The sequence below is a fragment of the Sinocyclocheilus grahami genome, unplaced genomic scaffold, assembly GCF_001515645.1.
Source record: "Sinocyclocheilus grahami isolate Dianchi unplaced genomic scaffold, SAMN03320097.WGS_v1.1 scaffold256.1, whole genome shotgun sequence".
Lineage (NCBI taxonomy): Eukaryota > Metazoa > Chordata > Actinopteri > Cypriniformes > Cyprinidae > Sinocyclocheilus > Sinocyclocheilus grahami.
In genome coordinates this window covers 661384-683217 of record NW_015505435.1, presented here as the reverse complement: position 1 = coordinate 683217, position 21834 = coordinate 661384, and the positions used below count along the sequence as shown (strand labels likewise).

The window sequence follows — 21834 nt, the reverse complement described above, 5'->3', positions numbered from 1 at the left end:
GGCCAGAGAATCTCGTCCATATCACAGGCTATATAGGCCCTAGCCAGGCAGCGAGGGTAAAATCCTCTTGTATGCCTGATCCACCCCTGGCATGCATCTACTGATATGTCTAGGCAGGCTTCTTCCATGGCCTGGAGGAGGTGAGCACGGATATAAGGTTCTCGGTCATACACTTTCCACCGCCACGCCAAAAAAAACTCCTCTATCGGGTTTAGAAAGGGAGAGTATGCAGGCAGAAAGATGTTAGAAAACCTTGGGTTATTGGTAAATCAGTCACGAACCAGAGCAGCGAGATGGAAGCAGACATTATCCCAAACAACAATGTAACGAGGCTGCTCTGGCTGTGCTGGTTCCCTGAGGTCCAGCTGGAACATATGCTCTCTTAGACCGTCAAGGAAAGCAAGGAGGAGCATAGTGTTATAGGGTCCTAGAATGGCATGACGGTGGAGTACCCCTCGTTGGCTGATGGCTGCACACATAGTGACATTCCCTTCGCGCTGACCAGGGACATTTACAATAGCCCCATGGCCAATTATGTTCCTCCCCCTTCTCCTTCTTTTGGTCAGGTTGAAACCAGCCTCATCCACAAAGATAATTTCATGGGGAACAGGCCGTCCTTCAATCTCAAGGATTCTCTGCAAAACACATGAAACACAGTAGAGTAAATCCCTGCCTTGAAACACAGTTCAAGAGGGCACAAATGGCAGCATAAACTGCTATACTGTGATGGTACACAATACTTCATACGATATCAAAACTCATACCTGAACATATTTCACTCGTTGGTCTTTCACTATGTCAGAGTTTCGTTCGAAAGGGACGCGGTACGCCTGTTTCATCCGGAGGGTAAGATCAATTGTGGAGAGTTACTGTACAGAGCATTCTTACTGTAAGTACACCTACCTGTTTTCCTCCCTGAAAGTTATGATGATGGAGGCGACGGTTAAGTGACTCAAATTTGGCTGTACTCGTTGCCCAGCCTCCCTCATAGTCATACCATGGACAAGGACATGGTCAACTAAAGTGGCTCGAATTTAATCTGAGACTGCTTGTCTCCTTGCCCTTCTTCTCCCTCCTCCTCCTTCACCACGTCCTCTTCCTCTCCCTCCTCCTTCACCACGTCCTCCTCCTCTTCCTCCTCCCCCTCCTCTCCTCCCCCTCTTCCTCCTCCTCTTCCTCCTCCTCCTCTCCTCCTCCTCCAAATTGCATCATTGTAACACCACTGAACCGAAAAGAAAATCAAGTCTTTCATATAATACAATTTCACATCCTTCTGACCCTTTAATTTTATTCCTCCTGCTTATATATACTGCCATTTTTGCTTCTTCCACAATGAAATTTAAAAGTTGACATTTTATCTTGTTTTTTGCTGCATATCAATATCCAAGAATAAAACTGAACAGTAAAAATTTCATCTAACTTACCAAACAACAATGTAAGAAAATCAAATAAATAGCACAATCTTTGTGCACTCCATAAAACAATGAAAAATTGTCTCCTTTTTTTCCACAAAAAGGACATAGATTACAAACATTGGGGTTAATAACATGCACAAAAGAATTAACAGCAACTGCGCCGTGTAAAATTCTCCATTGGAGATCCCCCACCTTTTTTTCTAAAGGAGGTTTATAAAAAACTCTCCACACAGGTTTTATACTCTGATCCAAACCTAATTTGTCTCTCCAGACAGTATCAATTCTTCCGTTTAAAACTTTCAAGTTTAAAATTTTAACACAGCTTCAGTACAATTTTTTGCTGTTAGCCTCATTAATAGTTAGATCCTCTAAATTCTTCAACAATTCCCCATCTGCACCTTTAAAATCAGGAATAATATAAACTTCTGGAAATGGATCCATGTTATTTGGAACCACCTTTCCTTCACCATAGCTTATAAGGAGAGACTTTTCTTCTACCGTAACCTTCTGTTTTAAAAGATCCAGTAATTTCCCTGCTAATCTTGTTGATCTAACTCCAATGCAAGAAGCAACCTTTTGTGAGTTATTTAACTCAGGACCCCCAGCAACTATTATCTGACACAATTTAACTTTGTATGTGCTCTGCACATTGCATTTTCAAAACCCCATGCAGCTTCACTTGAAACATCAAATCTAGCACCAAACACAGTTCTTCTAATAACCAATATAAAGACAAACCAAAAGCCCCTCTTCTTTTCTTGAATAAGCTCCATATTCTAAAGACCCCTTTATAGAATGGAGTCAGTCCATTCAGATGAATTTTGCTAGAGTTCATTAAAAACAAAGCAGAGTCCAGTCCCAGGCCTCCAGCTTGACTCAAAATAAAGTTAGCAACATTCCTCCAAACAAGATCTTCTGGTCCAGTTAAAAATCTTTGAATAAATTGTAAACGAAAAGTTGATCCTCTGCTGGCCAGATGTACTAGTCCTTGTCCCCCTTCCTCCTTAGGGAGATATAGTACACTCTGCGGCACCCAGTGAAACTTAGTCCTAAAAAAAGTCCACAATGAGAGCTTGTAGTTTTGCAAGAAGTCCACTTCGTGGCTCAGTACATGCCAAGCGATGCCAAAATGTTGAAGCCACCAAATTATTGATGACTATAACACGTCCTCTAAATGACATTTTGGGCCACAGCCATTTCCATTTTTCCAGTCATCCTTTTGTTTTTTCTAAAACACCCTCCCAGTTTTTTTGTAATATTGAATCATCTCCAAGGTATACACCTAAATATGTAAAGCCATTTTTCTTCCATTCAAGTCCAGCAGGTAAATTAGGAAGGCATTTACCTTCCCACTTTCCACATACAATAGCTTCACTCTTAGTCCAGTTTACCTTAGCTGAAGACAGTTTTCCAAAGTCATCAATTATTATTCTTAGATTATCTACCTCTTCTTGATTATTCACAATAACAATAACATCATCAGCATAAGCAGACAACTTAATTTTAAAATCACATTGTGGTATACTCCAGCCATCAACCTTTGCTCTTATTCTTACTAACTATGGTTCAATTGCTAAAGCATACAACATGCCTGTTCTGCATTCAGATGCAAGCAATAGGCTTAAACTTGCCACAAAGCACCGGCAAAAGTAATTACCATAAATGTGACTGGGGGAAATAGTAAGGAGATATTGGAGTTATTTACTAATAAACTAGTGTTTTCTGAGTCGATGTCGCAAGGATGAAGTTGCCGATCCTGACTAGCCATCTCCTCATTAGACGCGCCTTTAGAGAGAAGTGCATCTTTACAGATTATGATTATAATGAAAGAGTTTTTGTTTTTTATTTGTTTTATTTCATTAAGTAGTAATTGAAAGCTTTCTATAGATATATTTATCATGTCTGTGAGACATGTATTCGCTGAGATTTGGTTGATTTTTGTAAAGCGCTCCTGTTTAAAACGAGACGGCAGAAAGCACATCATGTTTGTTTTCTTTATTTTATAAAAGCACAACGTTTTGTTGATGTTGTGAGTGCACACAAATAAAAGTAGACCCTTTACAGCTACAAATGATGTATTACTCTTACCTTTATGAGCAAAAATGACGGAGTATCCACTGAAAAAAATGCAAGTGATCGCGCTGGCGCCTCCATGTCCTGCAAAGCGCGCTTTAGCTTCCACTCTCCGCACAAGCTATTGGATATAGTGCACATTTATCTAGGTTTAACGTTTAAACATTGTTATATGCTTGAACTGTTTTATATCTATAGATTTTATTTTAGGCAAGTCGTGATGATTTGAGAAGGCTAAATTTATCAAACATAGGCTCACTGTCTGCCGCTGGCCGCTTGGTCGTTACCTTAAAAAAACAAAAACTTATATTTAACGGAAAAAAATGCTTCAAACGTTTTTTAAATTAACTTCATAAAAAAAAAAAATATATAATCACTTTGCTATTACATACAAAACTGAACTATTTTAATAGCTGAAACAGTAGTACAAGCTGTTTTGGGATAAAAATATAATCACTTTGCTATTACATACAAAACTGAACTATTTTAATAGCTGAAACAGTAGTACAAGCTGTTTTGGGAGAAGGGGAAAAAAGACGCGCTTTGGTCGGGCCCGTAATTCTGATAAGCTGTCGAACACGGGCCGGGCTAGGGCCTAAATTTGAGGCCCGTGCAGGGCTCTAATTTTAAGTACACTCTCAATGTTCCTATACAACACCCAAATCATTTTAATAAAACTCAGACTGAAACCAAACTCTCTTAGCGTCTGCCAGATGTAGTTATGCTCAACCCGGTCAAAAGCTTTTTCTTGGTCCAAGGAAATGAGACCAACGTTTAAACCCAATGATCTAGAGATATCTATAATGTCTCTAATTAAATAAATATTATCAAAAATAGATCTATTAGGTACACAGTATGTCTGGTCCACATGTCGCCTCTTTTAATCCAATTGCCAAGGCTTTGGATAAAATCTTAAAATCAGAGCATAGGAGTGACACAGGTCATCTGTTTTTTATGTTTCTGAGGTCACCTTTCTTCGGTAAAAGGGTGAAAGGGTGATTGCTGCTCTTCTGCAGCTCATAGGCAGTGACTTATAAAACTCAACAGGGATACCATCAATCCCCGGAGCTTTCCCACACTCCATACTCTTTAGGGCATCATACAATTCACCTTTCGTAAAAGGTTTTTCCAGTTCAGCATTTGCTCCTTCTGGAACTTTAGGTAGACCCTCATAAAAGCAAGTGTGTATTCACTCCTGTACAGCTCTGACTAAAATGCCACTGCTCTTTTCCTAATTTCTTTAGGCTCTGTAATTTCTGTGCCAGATTCTGATAACAAAGAATGCATAATTCTATTTAGGCCATTCTTTTTTTCAAGTCTTAATAATACCTTAATATGTTCTCAGTCTCCTACAGATTCCAAAGAATTTTGTATTTCTAATATTCCTCTCTCTAGATCTTCCAACATTTGGGAAATGTTTCTAGAAGCATTGAGAGTATACATACGGTACAGTTGCTGTATCTGTGTTTTTCCATTATCCCACCATTGTTGTAGAGAATCAAAAGATAACTTCCTATTCTTAAATTTTTTCCCCAAAAAATTCAACACCTCACAAAAACAAAGATCTTACAATAGACCAGTATTAAAATGCCAATAAGTACTTCTTGGCTTAACATTATTGATATTGCCAAGGCTTTGGATAAAATCTTAAAATCAGAGCATAGGAGTGACACAGGTCATCTGTTTTTTATGTTTCTGAGGTCACCTTTCTTCGGTAAAAGGGTGATTACTGCTCTTCTGCAGCTCATAGGCAGTGACTTATAAAACTCAACAGGGATACCATCAATCCCCGGAGCTTTCCCACACTCCATACTCTTTAGGGCATCATACAATTCACCTTTCGTAAAAGGTTTTTCCAGTTCAGCATTTGCTCCTTCTGGAACTTTAGGTAGACCCTCATAAAAGCAAGTGGCTATCTCTTCCACCTCTGTGTATTCACTCCTGTACAGCTCTGACTAAAATGCCACTGCTCTTTTCCTAATTTCTTTAGGCTCTGTAATTTCTGTGCCAGATTCTGATAACAAAGAATGCATAATTCTATTTAGGCCATTCTTTTTTTCAAGTCTTAATAATACCTTAATATGTTCTCAGTCTCCTACAGATTCCAAAGAATTTTGTATTTCTAATATTCCTCTCTCTAGATCTTCCAACATTTGGGAAATGTTTCTAGAAGCATTGAGAGTATACATACGGTACAGTTGCTGTATCTGTGTTTTTCCATTATCCCACCATTGTTGTAGAGAATCAAAAGATAACTTCCTATTCTTAAATTTTTTCCCCCAAAAATTCAACACCTCACAAAAACAAAGATCTTACAATAGACCAGTATTAAAATGCCAATAAGTACTTCTTGGCTTAACATTATTGATAAAAACATTACAGCTGACCAAACAATGATCTGAAAAGCCTACAGGTGAAATTGCACAAAACTTGATAGTATTAAAATGATGTTTAAAACAATACCACCTGTCTAGTCTAGCCATTGTTACATGATATTCTCTCACTTATGTCCATGTATACTGCCTCTGTGTTCTATTCAACACTCTTCAAATATCATACAGATCATGTTCTTTTGTAATTTGTCGCAATACAGGTTGTGATTCCATATGAGGTTCTTTATGATTCCTATCAACACTATCATTTTCTGTACAATTAAAATCACCCCCAATAAATAGTTACTCTTCAGGTTTGCAATTTTCTACTACATCTTTAGATTTATTTAAAAACTAAACCATTTCACCTCCCAGAACCTGTGCATACATATTTATAAATACAAAAGTAAAATTTTCAAACTCAGCCCGTAATTTCAACAACTGTCCCTCAACTACATTTTCCACTTCAAAAGAAACTGGAATTATATTTTTCCTTAATAAAATAGCTACACCTCCACTGATATTAGTTTTATGACTCATAATCACCTCTCCTTCCCACTCCATTTTCCATGCACTTTCATTCTGCACATCAGTATGAGTCTCCTGAACAAACATGACATCAATATATTTTTGCTTTATCAATTCAAACAGCATTGCTCTTTTTCTATGATCCCTTGCACCATTTATGTTCAAACTGCCCAGCCTTAAATTACTCATGAATAAATGAATAAAAAAAGAGACTGAGCAAAACAAAAACAAAAAATTATTGTTTTTTTATCATTCAAAATAGTTGATCTCAACTTCTGAACAATTTTCTTCAGCCTGTATATTTCTTGTTCTGTGAGACCCTCCATCCCTTTTTCTTTCATTGACACTCTTGCTGACTCTATAAACAATTCCCGATCAGGAAAGAAATCCTCTACTTGAACTCCCTTCATTTCTTTTGTACTTTGCAGAAAAGCTTTAATCTTTTCAAGGGTATAGGCATTCCTTTCAGATCTCCTAAGTGAAACTGAATCAACTGAGCTCACCGATTCACACTCACTCTCTGTTAATGACTCATCAGAATTACTATGATCAGATACAACTCCACGATCCATCTTCTCTTTCATCTGTTTTTCCTGAACCTGTTCTTTCCTTGCTTTTTCCCCCTTCTCTTCCCAGTAGTTTTTCTTTCAGTGTTGGTGTTTTAAAAAGACTGTCATCATCCGTCATATCAATGTCTCTAGAGTCTAGACGTTTCTACATCCACAAGATTACCAACAACATCATTTTCTATTTCAGTTGTGTCCTGTGCTAGTTTTTCCTCATTACCCTTGTTGTTACCTGCAGTTTGGAACACCTGGGTTGGACTCTCACTTATGAGAGGACAGGTAGTTGAGCTTGCCTGAGTTGTGTTGAGAGAGCTTTCGCTGTTGGGCATGTGGGCCTGTTGCTCCATCCAATGTTGTCTGGCTGCTCGTGGGCTGTTGATTGGTTTACAGGATCCTCCTCCTATGGAGGGGTCTGATGCTGTGTTGCTTTGGGCAATGATTTAGAGGTTTGCCCTTCCCAATACTCCTCAGTTGAGTTTTGTTCAAGAGTTCTTTTGCTAGTCTCAACAGCTCCTGTAACTCAGAAGTAGGCGTGTCCAGCTGTCCTTGTGCAGCCTCCGTTTGGCACTTGTGTGAAGGGTGTGGATGAGGATGTTGTAGTGGACTGCTGTTTAGCATCCTGTGGTGTTCGCAGGGTGAGAATGCCCTTTTCCATGGCTTCTCCCAGTGGTTGGTCTGGAACCTGGGTCTGTTGCCATGATAACGGTTCTGTCATGGGGAGTTTCATGCTGGCCCCAAATGGATGTGTCCTGGATGTTGATCCAGAGCAGATAGAGTCTATCTTGTTGGTTCACACTGGTCCAAGACTGCAGGTGAAAGTCAATGTCTCGCAGGTAGGTGTGGGCGTCTTGGTCTCCTGCAAGATCTGGTGTGAAGGTTGGGATGTTTCTGGCCATTTGGTTGAGGTCTTTCAAAGTCACTCTATGTGCTGTTTAAGGGCTTGCTTGAATGAATCCTTTTCCTTCTGCAGCTACAGAAGAGTTCAGGAAATTGACTTGTGAAGTGCCAAGCAGAAGGCTTTGGCTCCCCCCTTTGTATCCGTGTACAGGTGTGAGGGGGTTTGCACTGCTGATTGTGTAACGTGCAGCAGGGTGTCTTTTACTTGAGTCCATGCACGGTCTGTAGGACTTTTCAGTGTTTCTGAACCATGTCAAGATCCTCTTTAATGTTGCAGAATTGCGGAGTCAGGGTTTTGACTTCAGCTCTGGCTGCATGCAGATGGCCTACTAAGGCCTCAGCTATAGTGTCTCTCTCATTAAGTTCCACATACGCTGTTTTTAATAGTGACTTTGTGTGAAACAGTTCTCTTTCCAAGTCCTGTCTGATGGCTTTTTCTAGCTGTGCTCTGTGTTCAGCCTCCTGAAGACTGATGATTTCCTTCTGTTGCGCCATTCTGTCAGGGTCCTTGTGTCTGTCCAGTGCCTTCTCTCGCTGAGCGGGTGTCAGTTCCCTTTGTAACTCGGTGACTTGTAGCTTGAGTTCATTTACCTCCTGTCTGAGGCCCTCGAGGGGGTGTGCCAAGGAGATGATAATGCAGGTCAGCTGCTGGCGATTCTGGCTTGGTGTCAGGTGTCCACTTGTGTCACAGTCTCGCTGTTCCTTTCTCTGCTGTTGCAGGTTGTTGACTGCTTTGGGCTGAAGGATGTCCATCACAGTGCTCTGCTGGGTCACTAAGTGGTCCTGTTGGGTGGCAGAGCTGAATGTCTGAGACATGCTGGCTCACTTGTGGGAACTTGAGAGAGAGGCAGAAGGCAAATTCAAGTACTGACAGAGGTGGTAAGCTATCTGTATGGAGAATGGCTCTATAGGTCGTGTAAGGTGTGAATAGCTAGTGAGGGTCGGCTAGTGAGGTAAGGTGCTAAATTTTTGTGCTGGTGAACACAAATAGAGGGTTTGAGTAACTTTGTTGATGGGGCTATAAGCAGGGGTCAGCTAATGACCGGGCTTTATGTGGGGGTCACGCTATTACTCAAAGCACTGATGGTTCACAAGTTTGGTCACTACTAGGGTATCAAATAAAACAAAACTGAAATAAAATCAGAAAGAGAGAGGGAGAAGGAGGGGCTTTCCTTATTTAACTTAAGCTAGGAGATATGCCTAAGCAGTTGTCACTTGTTCAATGGAATGCTGCAGCAGGGTCCTAAAACTTAGTGACACATCAAACACCTGAGGGTAAATAAACAGAAACCATAGGAAGTGTTTCTAGTCTTCTCGGGGGCCTACAGCATGGTGAATGGTAACTGGACCTCATGTAATAGGCCTGGGGCTGAGGAGTAAGGAGGGTTATAGAAGAGATGGCAATTAGGGCTACTAATAACCTGTACGGCTCATTAAGGAAACAACAGTTGCTAGAACTGCTATAATCCTATATGGAGAGGGAAGATGGTGATGGTCAAATGAAATAAAATAAGGTAAAAGTAAAATGAAAATGTCCTAATAGCTTTAGAAAACTAAAAGGAAAAGTACATAAACAAATTTATTTAATTTCAGATTTAATTAAAATCAACTTAGCTGAATTGGTACATTCAAGCTGAAGAAAGGTAAATAAATGAAATAAAATCATAGCATTGAAAAATAATTAATATTACAATCAACCAGTCTGTTCATCCAGCGAACATTCAGTGTAGTTTTGTATCAACTACAAGTAGTTTTGGCCACAGAAAATATTTTCTTACAGTATTATTGCATAAGAGCATGTAACAAGATCAGATCTTAAAAGGGACATTGATTTACAAGCAGTAACAGAATCAGAAACTCATGTTATTTTTGCACACAAGTTTTATTAACTAAACACTAACACAAACTAGCCTAACAATCAAAAAGAATACAGTCACTCATACATGGGGAAGGGCAAATGAGACTGAATGAATAAAACCGTTAGAGAAACAGGGAATGAAGCAATGAAAAGGAGTCAGTTAACCACCTGAGTCAAACCATCAGCACCGTTTTACAACGGGGTCTACAGCTTATACTAAACCTTTCATTTTGTGTAGTTAAATGTACGATACTTGCATTGACTTGGCTGTTGAATTAGCGTCCGGATGCAGTCTCGGATGAAAGTCTTGATGGTTGATGATTCGGTGGTGTTGCAATCGCGATCACGTTCTTCTGGGTTTGAAGGTTGATGAACTCCAAAGATGTTATTCTGACTCCGTGGTGGTCGGGAGAGTTTTCTTCCAGATGGACTTGTCTTCGAGCATGGTATTTTACATATGTAACTGGATTGAGTGCTGATGCAAAAACTATTAAAGATTCTTAGAACACTAACATGTTGCATGGGTATCAACATATATTACATACTCTCATTTAGATCATCAAAATACAAACTCATAGATACCAAACATGGTATAGGTGAGGCTATATTAACTAGTGATCTATCAAAACACATCCATAAAACAGTATACAATACAAAATACAATGTACAAGAACAGTAATAATACACACAATGACCTGAGGATGTGTTCATTCACAGAAAGGTTTTTCTATTAATTAATTAGAGAAGAGTCCATTTTTATGGGCATTATTTGTCTTTCCTATGGGAAATGGAGTAAGAGTTGCTCTGCCCGCATTCCTTTGAGCAATAAAACCAGTGTTATCAGATGATTTGTCTTTGGGTGCTATGGAACCAGAGGCCTGTTCCTCCTTTTGAGGTGTTTGTTGCATTTCGGGGAAAAGGTCCATGGACCCTCATATTTGGCTTGTTGGTGTGGTGAGGGGTGTTAGGGATTATTTGTTGAATATAACAAATAAATGTCTGTCTGATTGGTCCAAACGCTACACATAAACCATCGGATTTCCACAGTAGAGCAATGTAAAGTACAACTGTTGCCTGTCACACAAAGCTAGTTGAAGACAGAATATAAAGTTGACATAACTAAACAATTCCAACCTAATTTGGATCAGGTTTATCAGGAACACAATGCTTGCAATAAACATTCTCTCTACTTGGGGATTGATTCAGAGTTTGTGTTTAACTATGAAGTGATGCACCTGAATCTGCAGCAAATCAACTCTTCTGATGATTAAGAAATTGACATAAAAAAAAGTTTGCTCAACCTAAACTTACCTGGGTAGCCACTGCAGGTTTGTGTAGTTGGCAGCTACATACAAACAAACAAAAAATAAAAATAAATCACAGTGCATCTGTTACGGGGCGAACGAGACGTGAGGATCCATCTGCAAAGCTTTTATTTAAAGCCGTGGTCATAGAAACAGGCAAGGTTCTGACAATGACAAACAGGTTCCGTATTGGCCCGAATATAAGACGACCCCCCTTTTTCCAGATGTACCTTTTGGAAAAAGGCTTTTTAAAAACCAAATCTTGTTTTTTCTCAGTAAAACACATTTTGTCTTCAATTATTTTCATATTGCATATTTTTCCTATTTTAATTTTTGTTTTGAAAGTATGGTAAAAACTGGTAAACTGTACCAATCACATTTAAAAAATATACACACTTTTTGATATTCCATTAAAAAAAAAACAGTAGTCCAGGTGAGGTGCAAACACAGTCTGAAACAGCAGGCAAAGGGTTAATCCAAGATAAACATGTAAAAATCAGGTAACACAGGAAAGCAGGCAAGACAAGACTATGACTAGGAACTACGGACTAGAACCTAGGGCAGGAAACTGGCTCTGTAATATGCTACCACTAGGAGAGTGATAAACGCAAACAATACTCGTCGACTAGAGCAGGATCAGAGTGAGTGTTATATAGTGTGAGTTATTGGATGCAGGTGAGTGCGCAATCAGTGCATTGGAGCATGGGAGATGTAGTCCATAGTGATGTGTGACAGTCTATGTGGAGTGAGTGTCAATATGGTGAGAGCGCGACCTCTTGGTGTTCATTGGATGAAAGTCCATGGACTGGTGACAACTGAGTGGGCAGATATTCAAAACCAGGCTTACTGACTGAAACTAGACAATCAGACGGTTCATAAACAAACTCCCAAACTAGGACTGGCAAGACAGACAATTCAGACACATTTGGGGGAACAGAACAAGCAGATAGTTCATGAATTGTCTCTATGACAGTGACAGGGCTCAAAACTGGACTAATGGGGCAACTAACAGGTTCCTTGTTTTGAACTGGACAGACAGATGGTTCAACAGAATCATTGAGGGAAATGGGACAGACAGACAATTCAAAAACTGATTCATAGGTTGATCTAGGACAGACTGACGGTTCATGATCAGACTGACTGACAGAAACTGACAAGACAGAGAGTTCAAAATCAGCATCTAGATGGACAGACAGATCACAATCCGCCTCCATGTCTGATATAGAACAGGATGAGAGTTCAGAGATGGCCTCCTCGGCCGGTTCAGAGCAGGATAAAAGTTCATAAATGGCCTCCGTAGCCTTGACAGGACGGGCAGAAAGTTCACAAATGGCCTCCATAGCCGTGACAGGACAGGCAAAGAGTTCACAAACGGCCTCCATAGCCATGACAGGATGGGCAGAAAGTTCACAGACGGCCTCCATAGCCATGACAGGACGGGCAGAGAGTTCACAGACGGCCTCCATAGCTGTGACAGGACAGGCAGAGAGTTCACAAACGGCCTCCATAGCCGTGACAAGACAGGCAGAGAGTTCACAGACGGCCTCCTTGGCCGGAACAGAACAGGACGAGAGTGGATACTACTGACACCTCTGGAGGTTCTGCAGCGGATGCCGCCACCTCTGGAGGTTCTACAGCAATATCAGCAGGAAACAGGGAGAGTTCATTAACATTCACCTTAACAGAACAGGTATGGAGTTCAGCAATGGTCACTTTGACCATGACAGGACAGACGGAGAACTCATAAACGGCCTCCTTGGCCATGGCTGGGCAGGCAGAGAGTTCGTAAATGGATACCACTGACACCTCTGGAGGTTCTGCAGCGGTTGCCACCACCTCTGGAGGTTCTACAGCAGTAACTTCAGGAAACAGGGAGAAGTCAGTAATGGTCTCTTCGACCGCAACACGACAGGCTGAGAGTGCATCGCTGGGCGCCACCACCACGCAAGGAGCTGAAGCGAGCATCTCCACCTCGGGAGGTTCTGTGGTGGTGTATGCAGCCCAAACACACCATAGAGCGATCCCCATCAAGGGAAGCGCTTCAGTCAGGGGAATCAGTTCAAGGACAGGAGGGCTAGAGTGAGTGGGTTTGGGGATACCAGCTGTGCGTGCAGACACCAGCGGTGCATCCCTCACACTGGATACCAGACTGGGATACCGAAGGACTGACCTTGAAGATCTGGGTGCAACAGGATGTGACGAGACTCTAGACGATCAGTTGAGACGTGATTGGACTCATAACTAGCAGCTGTGACTTGGCTCATGATGAAGATCAACCGTGACTTGACTTGACTCATGATGAAGATCAACCGTGACTTGACTGGACTCAGGAAGATTGACTGTGACTTGACTGGACTCAGGAAGATTGACTGTGACTTGACTGGACTCAGGAAAATCACTGGACTCGGGAAGATCAGCTGTGACTTGACTGGACTCGGGAAGATCAGCTGTGACTTGACTGGACTCGGGAAGATCAGCTGTGTCTTGGACTTGACTAAGGAAGATCAGCTGTGACTTGACTTGCCTCATGACGATCAACGGTAACTTGACTTGATTCGTGAAGATCAGCTGTGACATAACGGGGCACTGTTGTGTTCACCATTTTACGATCAGGCTCCGCTGGCACCACCATTTTGAGAGCGTGCTCTAGTGCGACCGCCATTACACAAGCGGACTCTGTGTCATGTTTCTCCGCAACACCCACCGTGAACACGGAGTCGACACAAAGCACAGCAAAATCCAAAAAATAGCTTAGAGAAGAACGGGGACCCTCACGGGTTAATCGTGACTTTAAAGGTTAATTTACTCCATCACAAAAAAAGCCTATCAGTACACAATCTGGCAGATCAGAATAATACGCAATGTCCAGATACTCTTGAATATAGCCTTCAAGCAGAAACTGACAAGACAGAGAGTTCAAAATCAGCATCTAGATGGACAGACAGATCACAATCCGCCTCCATGTCTGATATAGTGGGGCGAACGAGAAGTGAGACGTGCGGATGCATCTGCAAAGCTTTTATTTAAAGGCATGGTCATAAAAACAGGCAAGGTTCTGACAATGGCAAACATGTATATTGAGGGCAAGACAAAAGAGAAATCCAAACCGGGCGTGAGTCAGTCGACAGCGAACGTTATCCAGAGGGCTTGACAAGAGGAGAAATCCAATAACACGAGCAGTAGTCCAGGCGAGGTGCAAACACAGTCCGAAACAGCAGGCAAAGGGTTAATACAAGATAAACAGGTAAAAATCAGGTAACACGGGAAAGCAGGCAAGACAAGACTATGACTATGACTATGACTATGACTATGACTAGGAACTAAGGACTAGAAACTAGGGCAGGAAACTGGCTTCGTAATGTGCTACCACTAGGAGAGCGATAAACGCAAACAATACTCGGCGACTAGAGCAGGATCAGAGTGAGTGTTATATAGTGTGAGTTATTGGATGCAGGTGAGTGCGCAATCAGTGCAGTGGAGCATGGGAGATGTAGTCCATAGTTATGTGTGACAGTCTATTTGGAGTGAGTGTCAATATGGTGAGAGAGCGACCTCTTGTGTTCATTGGATGAAAGTCCATGGACTGGATTCATGACAGCACCCTTTAAGCTCTCTAAAACACCTTTTTATTTTGTCTTTTTTTCCCTCAGGAAAAGAAAGCCTGAAAGATCTGGAAAAATTAGAGATAGAAGCAGCCAATCTCCAATCAGCCAATGAGGATCAGCAACGACACATTGAGATCTTAGAGCAGGCTTTAAATAATGCTCAGAGTAAAGTCCTCAAACTAGAGGAAGAGGTGAGTCTTTTGGATTACCCTAATAGATTGTTGGTACAGTTTTAAATAAATACAAACTTCGGCATTGCTTTCGCCATCCTTTGGCTTTACACAAACTGAATTAAACTATTCTACCGATACCAGCATTGTGATTAAAATGATAAAATGATTAGAAATGCCAGTCCAGTGGGATATTTCAGTCCTTTATATGTTTGCAAACACATACTGTACATGGAACCAACTACCTCATCTTTAGTGAAATCTCACTGATTAAGTGGAACTGTACTGGATAATTAATTGTCTGTCACATCATGCAATGTGAAAAAGTCACTCTACACCACATACTCATACACATATCTAGCAAATGTGTGGTGTCGGTAACTTACGGATATGAAAATATGAGCTGTGTGTCATTTGAAGGTTTAAAGTCCCCCTACAGTCATTTATTTTATCCCTTAATACTCATCTTTCTATTTTATAAAAATAAAAAAATGTAAGAAATTAATCCATATTACAAAAATAAAGCAAAGCAAATCTTATGAAATGTGACATCAAACCATCATATAAATCATTCATTAAAAAAAATGACACTGTCCAATAATAACACCAGTGGCTAAAGTTTTAGAAGGAAGCAGCATTTCTCTTGTCTCCTATGAGCCCAGTAAGTTTTTAATAAACCCCCTATATGGGTCATGGGTTTGGTGGAGTGTAAGTGAGAATGAATAGGAAAAATATAAAGTGAAAAGACACCAAGCCTCAGTCCACTTTGACTGACATGTCACACTGTTCACGTCATAAATCCTGCAACTCATCGTTGTGTGTCTTGTGAAAAGTGCTACACAAATAAAATTACATCCTGGACTTGGACAGACATCCACAGGATTTTATGTAGATTTTAGGCTACGGCAAGAACCAGTATTTGTTTTTTATCCCTAGACAGAGAGTTTGTGTTATATTATACTGAATGGGCCCGTAGCAATAGATCAATTAAACTTTTTATCTCCTATCTTTACAATACAGCCACATACTTTGATGAGGATTATTAAATAATTATTCATTTAAATTAATTGAATAATTATTAATAATTTATGTTGATGATTTGGATTACGGAGGGACCTGATATAAAACAACCACTAAACAGTGTCAGTCATCTCAAGTAAATCTCTCTTCAATCTGTCTGTGTGCTGTAGTTGAGTAAAAAGCAGAAGTATGTGGAGCGGGTGGAGTGGTTGCAGCAGGCACTAGCACAACTCCAGATTGCATGTGAGAAACGTGAGCAGCTGGAACAATGTCTACGTACTCACCTGGAGAGAGAACTGGAATCATTGCGAACACAACAGGTCAGTGCTTGAAACTTTTTCATTAGAATTTTAGGGTTTACACAACTGACAAAATTTTTGGATTATTTTCATTTCTTTTTGTTTTATAGTTCTTTCCACAATCTATTTCCTAATCAGATTTATAGAAAATTGTGCCTTAATTTCCTAAAGCCCCCAGTGAGCAAGCCAAAAGTGACTGTGGCCAGAGGAGAACTGAATTGAATCAACACTGAAATAAATTGAACTGAATAATGACACCATTGATTTCACAAGTTCGCACTTACATATAATTGGATTGAGCAAATTGTAAGCATATTTGGCATGCTGTCAGACTATAGCCCAAACCCAGAGAACTCCCCCAATCCCTAGTATGAGATGAGAATAGTTTAATAGTAAGGAGATGGGGTGGAGGAGGGATGCCGGAAAACTGTCCTGGTACAGAGGTAAGTTGGCTGTGTGTATATATATATATATATATATATACAGTGGTGTGAAAAAGTGTTGGCCACCTTCCTGATTTCTTATTTTTTTGCATGTTTGTTACACTTTAATGTTTCAGATCATCAAACAAATTTAAATATTAGTAAAAGATAACAAGTGAACACAACATGCAGTTTTTAAATGAAGGTTTTTATTATTAAAGGGAAAACAAAATCCAAAACTACATGGCCCTGTGTGAAAAAGTGTTTGCTCCCTAAACCTAATAACTGGTTGGGCCACCCTTAGCAGCAACAACTGCAATCAAGCGTTTGCGATAACTTGCAGTCTGTTCCAGTTATCGAATTATAGGAATTTTGGTCCACTCATCTATGCAGAATTGTTGTAATTCAGCCACATTGGAGGGTTTTCGAGCATGAACCGCCTTTTTAAGGTCATGCCACAGCATCTCAATAGGATTCAGGTCAGGACTTTGACTAGGCCACTCCAAAGTCTTCATTTTGTTTTTCTTCAGCCATTCAGAGGTGGACTTGCTGGTGTGTTTTGGATCATTGTCCTGCTGCAGAACCCAAGTTCGCTTCAGCTTGAGGTCACGAACAGATGGCCGGACATTCTCCTTCAGGATTTTTTGGTAAACAGCAGAATTCATGGTTCCATTTAATCACAGCAAGTCTTCCAGGTCCTGAAGCAGCAAAACAGCCCCAGACATCACACTACCACCACCATATTTTACTGTTGGTATGATGTTCTTTTTCTGAAATGCAGTGTTACTTTTACGCCAGACGTAATGGGACACACACCTTCCAAAAAGTTCAACATTTGTCTCGTCAGTCCACAGAGTATTTTCCCAAAAGTCTGGGGGATCATCAAGATGTTTTCTGGCAAAACTGAGACGAGCCTTTATGTTCTTTTTGCTCAGCAGCGGTTTTCGTCTTGGAACTCTGCCATGCAGACCATTTTTGCCCAGTCTCTTTCTTATGGTGGAGTCATGAACACTGACCTTAACTGAAGCAAGTGAGGCCTGCAGTTCTTTGGATGCTGTTGTGGGGTCTTTTGTGACCTCTTGGATGAGTCGTCGCTGTGCTCTTGGAGTAATTTTGGTCGGCCGGCCACTCCTGGGAAGGTTCTCCACTGTTCCATGTTTTTGCCATTTGTGAATAATGGCTCTCACTGTGGTTCGCTGGAGTCCCAAAGCTTTAGAAATGGCTTTATAACCTTTTCCAGACTGATAGATCTCAATTACTTTCTTTCTCATTTGTTTCTGAATTTCTTTGGATCTCGGCATGATGTCTAGCTTTTGAGGATCGTTTGGTCTACTTCACTTCTTCTTCTTCTTCTTGAAATTTTATTGGCGGTTGACAAACAACAAAATGGTGTATTTCCGCCACCAACTGGAATGGAGTGTGGATCAAAAATTTACTTCCTTCCCAATTTTCCTTCTTTTTTTTTTTTAAATTCTCTCCCCCAAATTAGTTATTTTGGTCTACTTCACTTTGTCAGTCAGGTCCTATTTAAGAGATTTCTTGATTGCGAACAGGTGTGGCAGTAATCAGGCCTGGGTGTGGCTAGAGAAATTGAACTCAGGTGTGATAAACCACAGTTTTAACAGGGGAGCAAACACTTCTTCACACAGGGCCATGTAGTTTTGGATTTTGTTTTCCCTTAATAATAAAAACCTTAATTTAAAAACTGCACGTTGTGTTCACTTGTGTTATCTTTGACTAATATTTAAATTTGTTTGATGATCTGAAACATTAAAGTGTGACAAACATGCAAAAAAATAAGAAATCAGGAAGGTGAAATCACTTTTTCACACCACTGTATATATATACATATACATTGTGCTAGTTAATCTGATTAGCTGAACGAGTTCCACCTGTGCCAAATTGGTTGATTATCTGATCGTGCTTCTCCCGAAACTTGTTAATAAAACATTTCTGTAGAGCTGCCTCTGATGTTGTTTCATCATTTATGAACTTAACATCTACACTGTTATTGAACAGAATTGAATCAACATGGAAATCACTTTTGTAGAGATGGTTTACAGCTGAAATTAAAGTTTCATATTTAATGAATTTTGCAACATTAACATGGGTTTTTTTTTTTTTACTGAGAAGCTAAGATTGGAGCAATCTGTATTGCATAAAGCGCTGAATAAATAAACGTGATGTTTACTTGTGGAAATGGAGTTAATGCATCAAGTCACAAAAGTGCATGTCAGGACCCTCACATTCTGCGCTGCGCTTTTTAAAAACCATTCCTGACCGCTGCGTCTCGCAACTTTAGATGCAAAACAAGTCTGTAAAAATGTGGCACAATGTACTGTTTTTGTATGAAGAAATTTTCTGTATGGATTTTTCACAGGTGTTTTAGCTGTATTTTAAACTACACATTGTATTTTGTGTTTTAGGGTTACAGGAAATGCCTGTAAACTTACCTGATATTGTCCTGGCAAACAATTACCAGCATCTTTTCTGTTTTAAACATTTTTTTCTTTGTACCTAACTGATCAACAATTATGCACCTTTATTTGTATAGCGCTTTTTACAATACTGGTTGTGTCAAAGCAGCTTTACTGTGTCAAACAGGAAATGTCAATAATGCAAGAAGACAATGACAGAGTAATTTTTCCAGCTTAAGTCAGTTCATTGATGATTCAGTGATATCATAATCCAGATCAGATCTCTTCCAATAGTGTCTGTGCAATCAGTAAAGCGTCCCCAACTAAGCAAGCCAAAGGCGACAGTGGCAAGGAACCAAAACTTCATTGGTGACAGAAATTGAGAAAAAACCTTGGGAGAAACCAGGCTCAGTCAGGGCCAGTTGTCCTCTGGCCTGACGAAACCAGCATGGCGTTGTTTAATTCCAGGCTGCAACACAGGTGCAGAGGTCTTGTCTGGTTCCCGTGGTCTTGTGCCGATGGTCGTTGAAGTGATGAGGTCTTCGCAGGGGATCTGTCTCTGGGGCGCATCTAGTTGACATGGTCTCCGCTGACATTCAGGGCTGTAGAGGTCGTCTCTAGGTGCTGATCCACCATCTGGTCTGGATATGGACGGGATCTGGGTGGCTACGGTGACCATCTGATCTGGATATGGCTACGGTGAATTATAGAAATGCGATAGTGTATTATGTGTAGAGGTGGAACGGTTCAACTTACTCACAGTTCGGTTTGTATCACTGTTTTCGGGTCACGGTTTCGGTACGGTTCAGTATGAGCTATGTTTAGGGAAAAACTATACTGTCAAATAAAAATAAAGAAAATAAGAAAAATCTAACTACAACCAACAGCACAAATAAATACAATAGAGTAAAGATACAAATAAAATAAACAGTGATTTTCAGTTTGTTTTGGGTAGGTCTAACATTAGTTTTTAGGTACAGAAATTGAATAAAGTAATGAAATGTAAAACAGCATTGCATATTTGACTGTATAAATTAAAGATTAATCTTTATTAAAGTTACAAAACCTATTCAATCAAGAGGAGTGAGTGATTTCTTTGTTGTTTCTGTTTGATTAATATTAAGAAAGTGCTGTCACTTTAAGACACTGTAAGTACGTTCAGCTGGCTATGTCTGCTATAGAATACTTACCAAGATGGGCATTTTGACATAATTTTTGTGTGAATTTGTCCATTTAAACACAATACTTCAGAGAGAGCTTAATATTTGCGCGTGTTCTGAGGCGCGGGTTTGCGCGCTTCGGATGAGCGCACTCACAAATCTTCTCACTCTGGATCTTAAAGGGGTCATACAATGCGATTTACATTTTTTCTTTCTCTTTGGAGTGTTACAAGCTCTTGGTGCATAAAGAAGATCTGTAAAGTTGCAAAGACTAAAGTTTCAAATCCAAAGAGATGTTCTTTATAAAAGTTAAGAGTCAACCACGCCTACCTAAAACGGCACGTTCTAACACACCCACATGTCTACGTCACGATGTGGGAAGATTTGCATAACGCCGCCCTCTGACTCACAGACTGTAAAAAGACAGTATAAGTCATTATAATCCATAATTATGTCCCCACTGGATGCAACAAATGGCTCGTTTATAATGGGTTTTAACGTTTTTGTCTCGTCGCTCCGGCTGGACAGGGCATCACAGTATTGTCAGGGCATAACATTTCCGTCATACGCTTGAGGTATTCGGCCAATCACAACGCACTGGATAGCTGGCCAATCACAGCACACCTCAGCTTTGTAAAAATCTACACATTTCAGAAAGGCGGGGCATAGAGGAGAAACAATAATGTACAGTATGTGGAAAATAATGTGTTTTTTGAACCTTAAACCACAAACACATTTTTATTACACCAAATACACCAAATAATGTTCTTTTTAGGAACATCATATGACCCCTTTAAATCTAGAGTATGATTTCGACAATGAGTAGGCTCTGACACGTGTTATCTAAAATCAATAGAGTTCAGAATGTCTATGAATGCTGATCCCAATGCATCGTTTTCATTATCAACATGGATATTAAAATCACCAACAATTCAAACTTTATCTGCAGCCAGTACTAACTCGGATATAAAATCAGCAAATTTTTTAATAAAGTCTGCATGGTGCCCTGGTGGCCTGTATACAGTAGCCAGTACAAACATCACACGGGATTTATCATTAACACTTGTTTTTCTGGATAATGTTATATGAAGCACCATTACTTCAAACGAGTTATACTTGAAGCCCACCCTCTGAGAAATTCTGAAAATATTGTTATAAATTGTAGCAACACCTCCTCCTTTACCTTTTGGACATGGCTCATGTTTATAACAGTAATCTTGGGGGGTAAGACTCGTCTAAAATAATGTAATCATCAGGTTTTAGCCAGGTTTCTTTCAAACAGAGCACATCTAGGTTATGATCAGTGATCATATCATTTACAAAAAGTGCTTTCGTAGAAAGGGACCTGATATTCAATAAGCCAAGCTTTATCATTTGTTTATTTTTATTACATCTTTTTCTATTTTTTTAAACGTTTTTTTATTTGTCGAACATCAATTAAATTATTACTCTTAAGTTGGTTTGGACATTTTTTCTGTATTTTCTAGTTCGGGGAACAGACACAGTCTCTTGTAGCGTCTGGACCAATCAAACACACAATATATATTTTGTTAGCTATATTTAACAAATACTCTGTAACACCCCTCAGTTAACAAGCCATATGAGGACCTATGAACCCTTCCCCCCGAAATGCATAACACCCCAGGAAGCCGAACAGGCCCCTGGTTCCATGGCAACCAACGCTGATATCACTGGGTTTATTGGCCAAAGGAATGCAAAGCAGGGAAA

General features: G+C 40.1%; 1 protein-coding gene across 2 annotated transcripts in view; it reads left to right on the top strand.

The window, feature by feature from the left end:
- LOC107598785 (angiomotin-like protein 1) overlaps nt 1-21834 on the top strand; it is a 70093-nt gene that overhangs the window by 11425 nt on the left and 36834 nt on the right. For both annotated transcript variants that reach the window (XM_016290217.1, XM_016290216.1), the window contains exons 6-7: nt 14664-14809; nt 15979-16128. In XM_016290217.1, coding sequence (XP_016145703.1) covers nt 14664-14809; nt 15979-16128 — 296 coding nt within the window. The remainder of the gene's footprint in view (nt 1-14663; nt 14810-15978; nt 16129-21834) is intronic.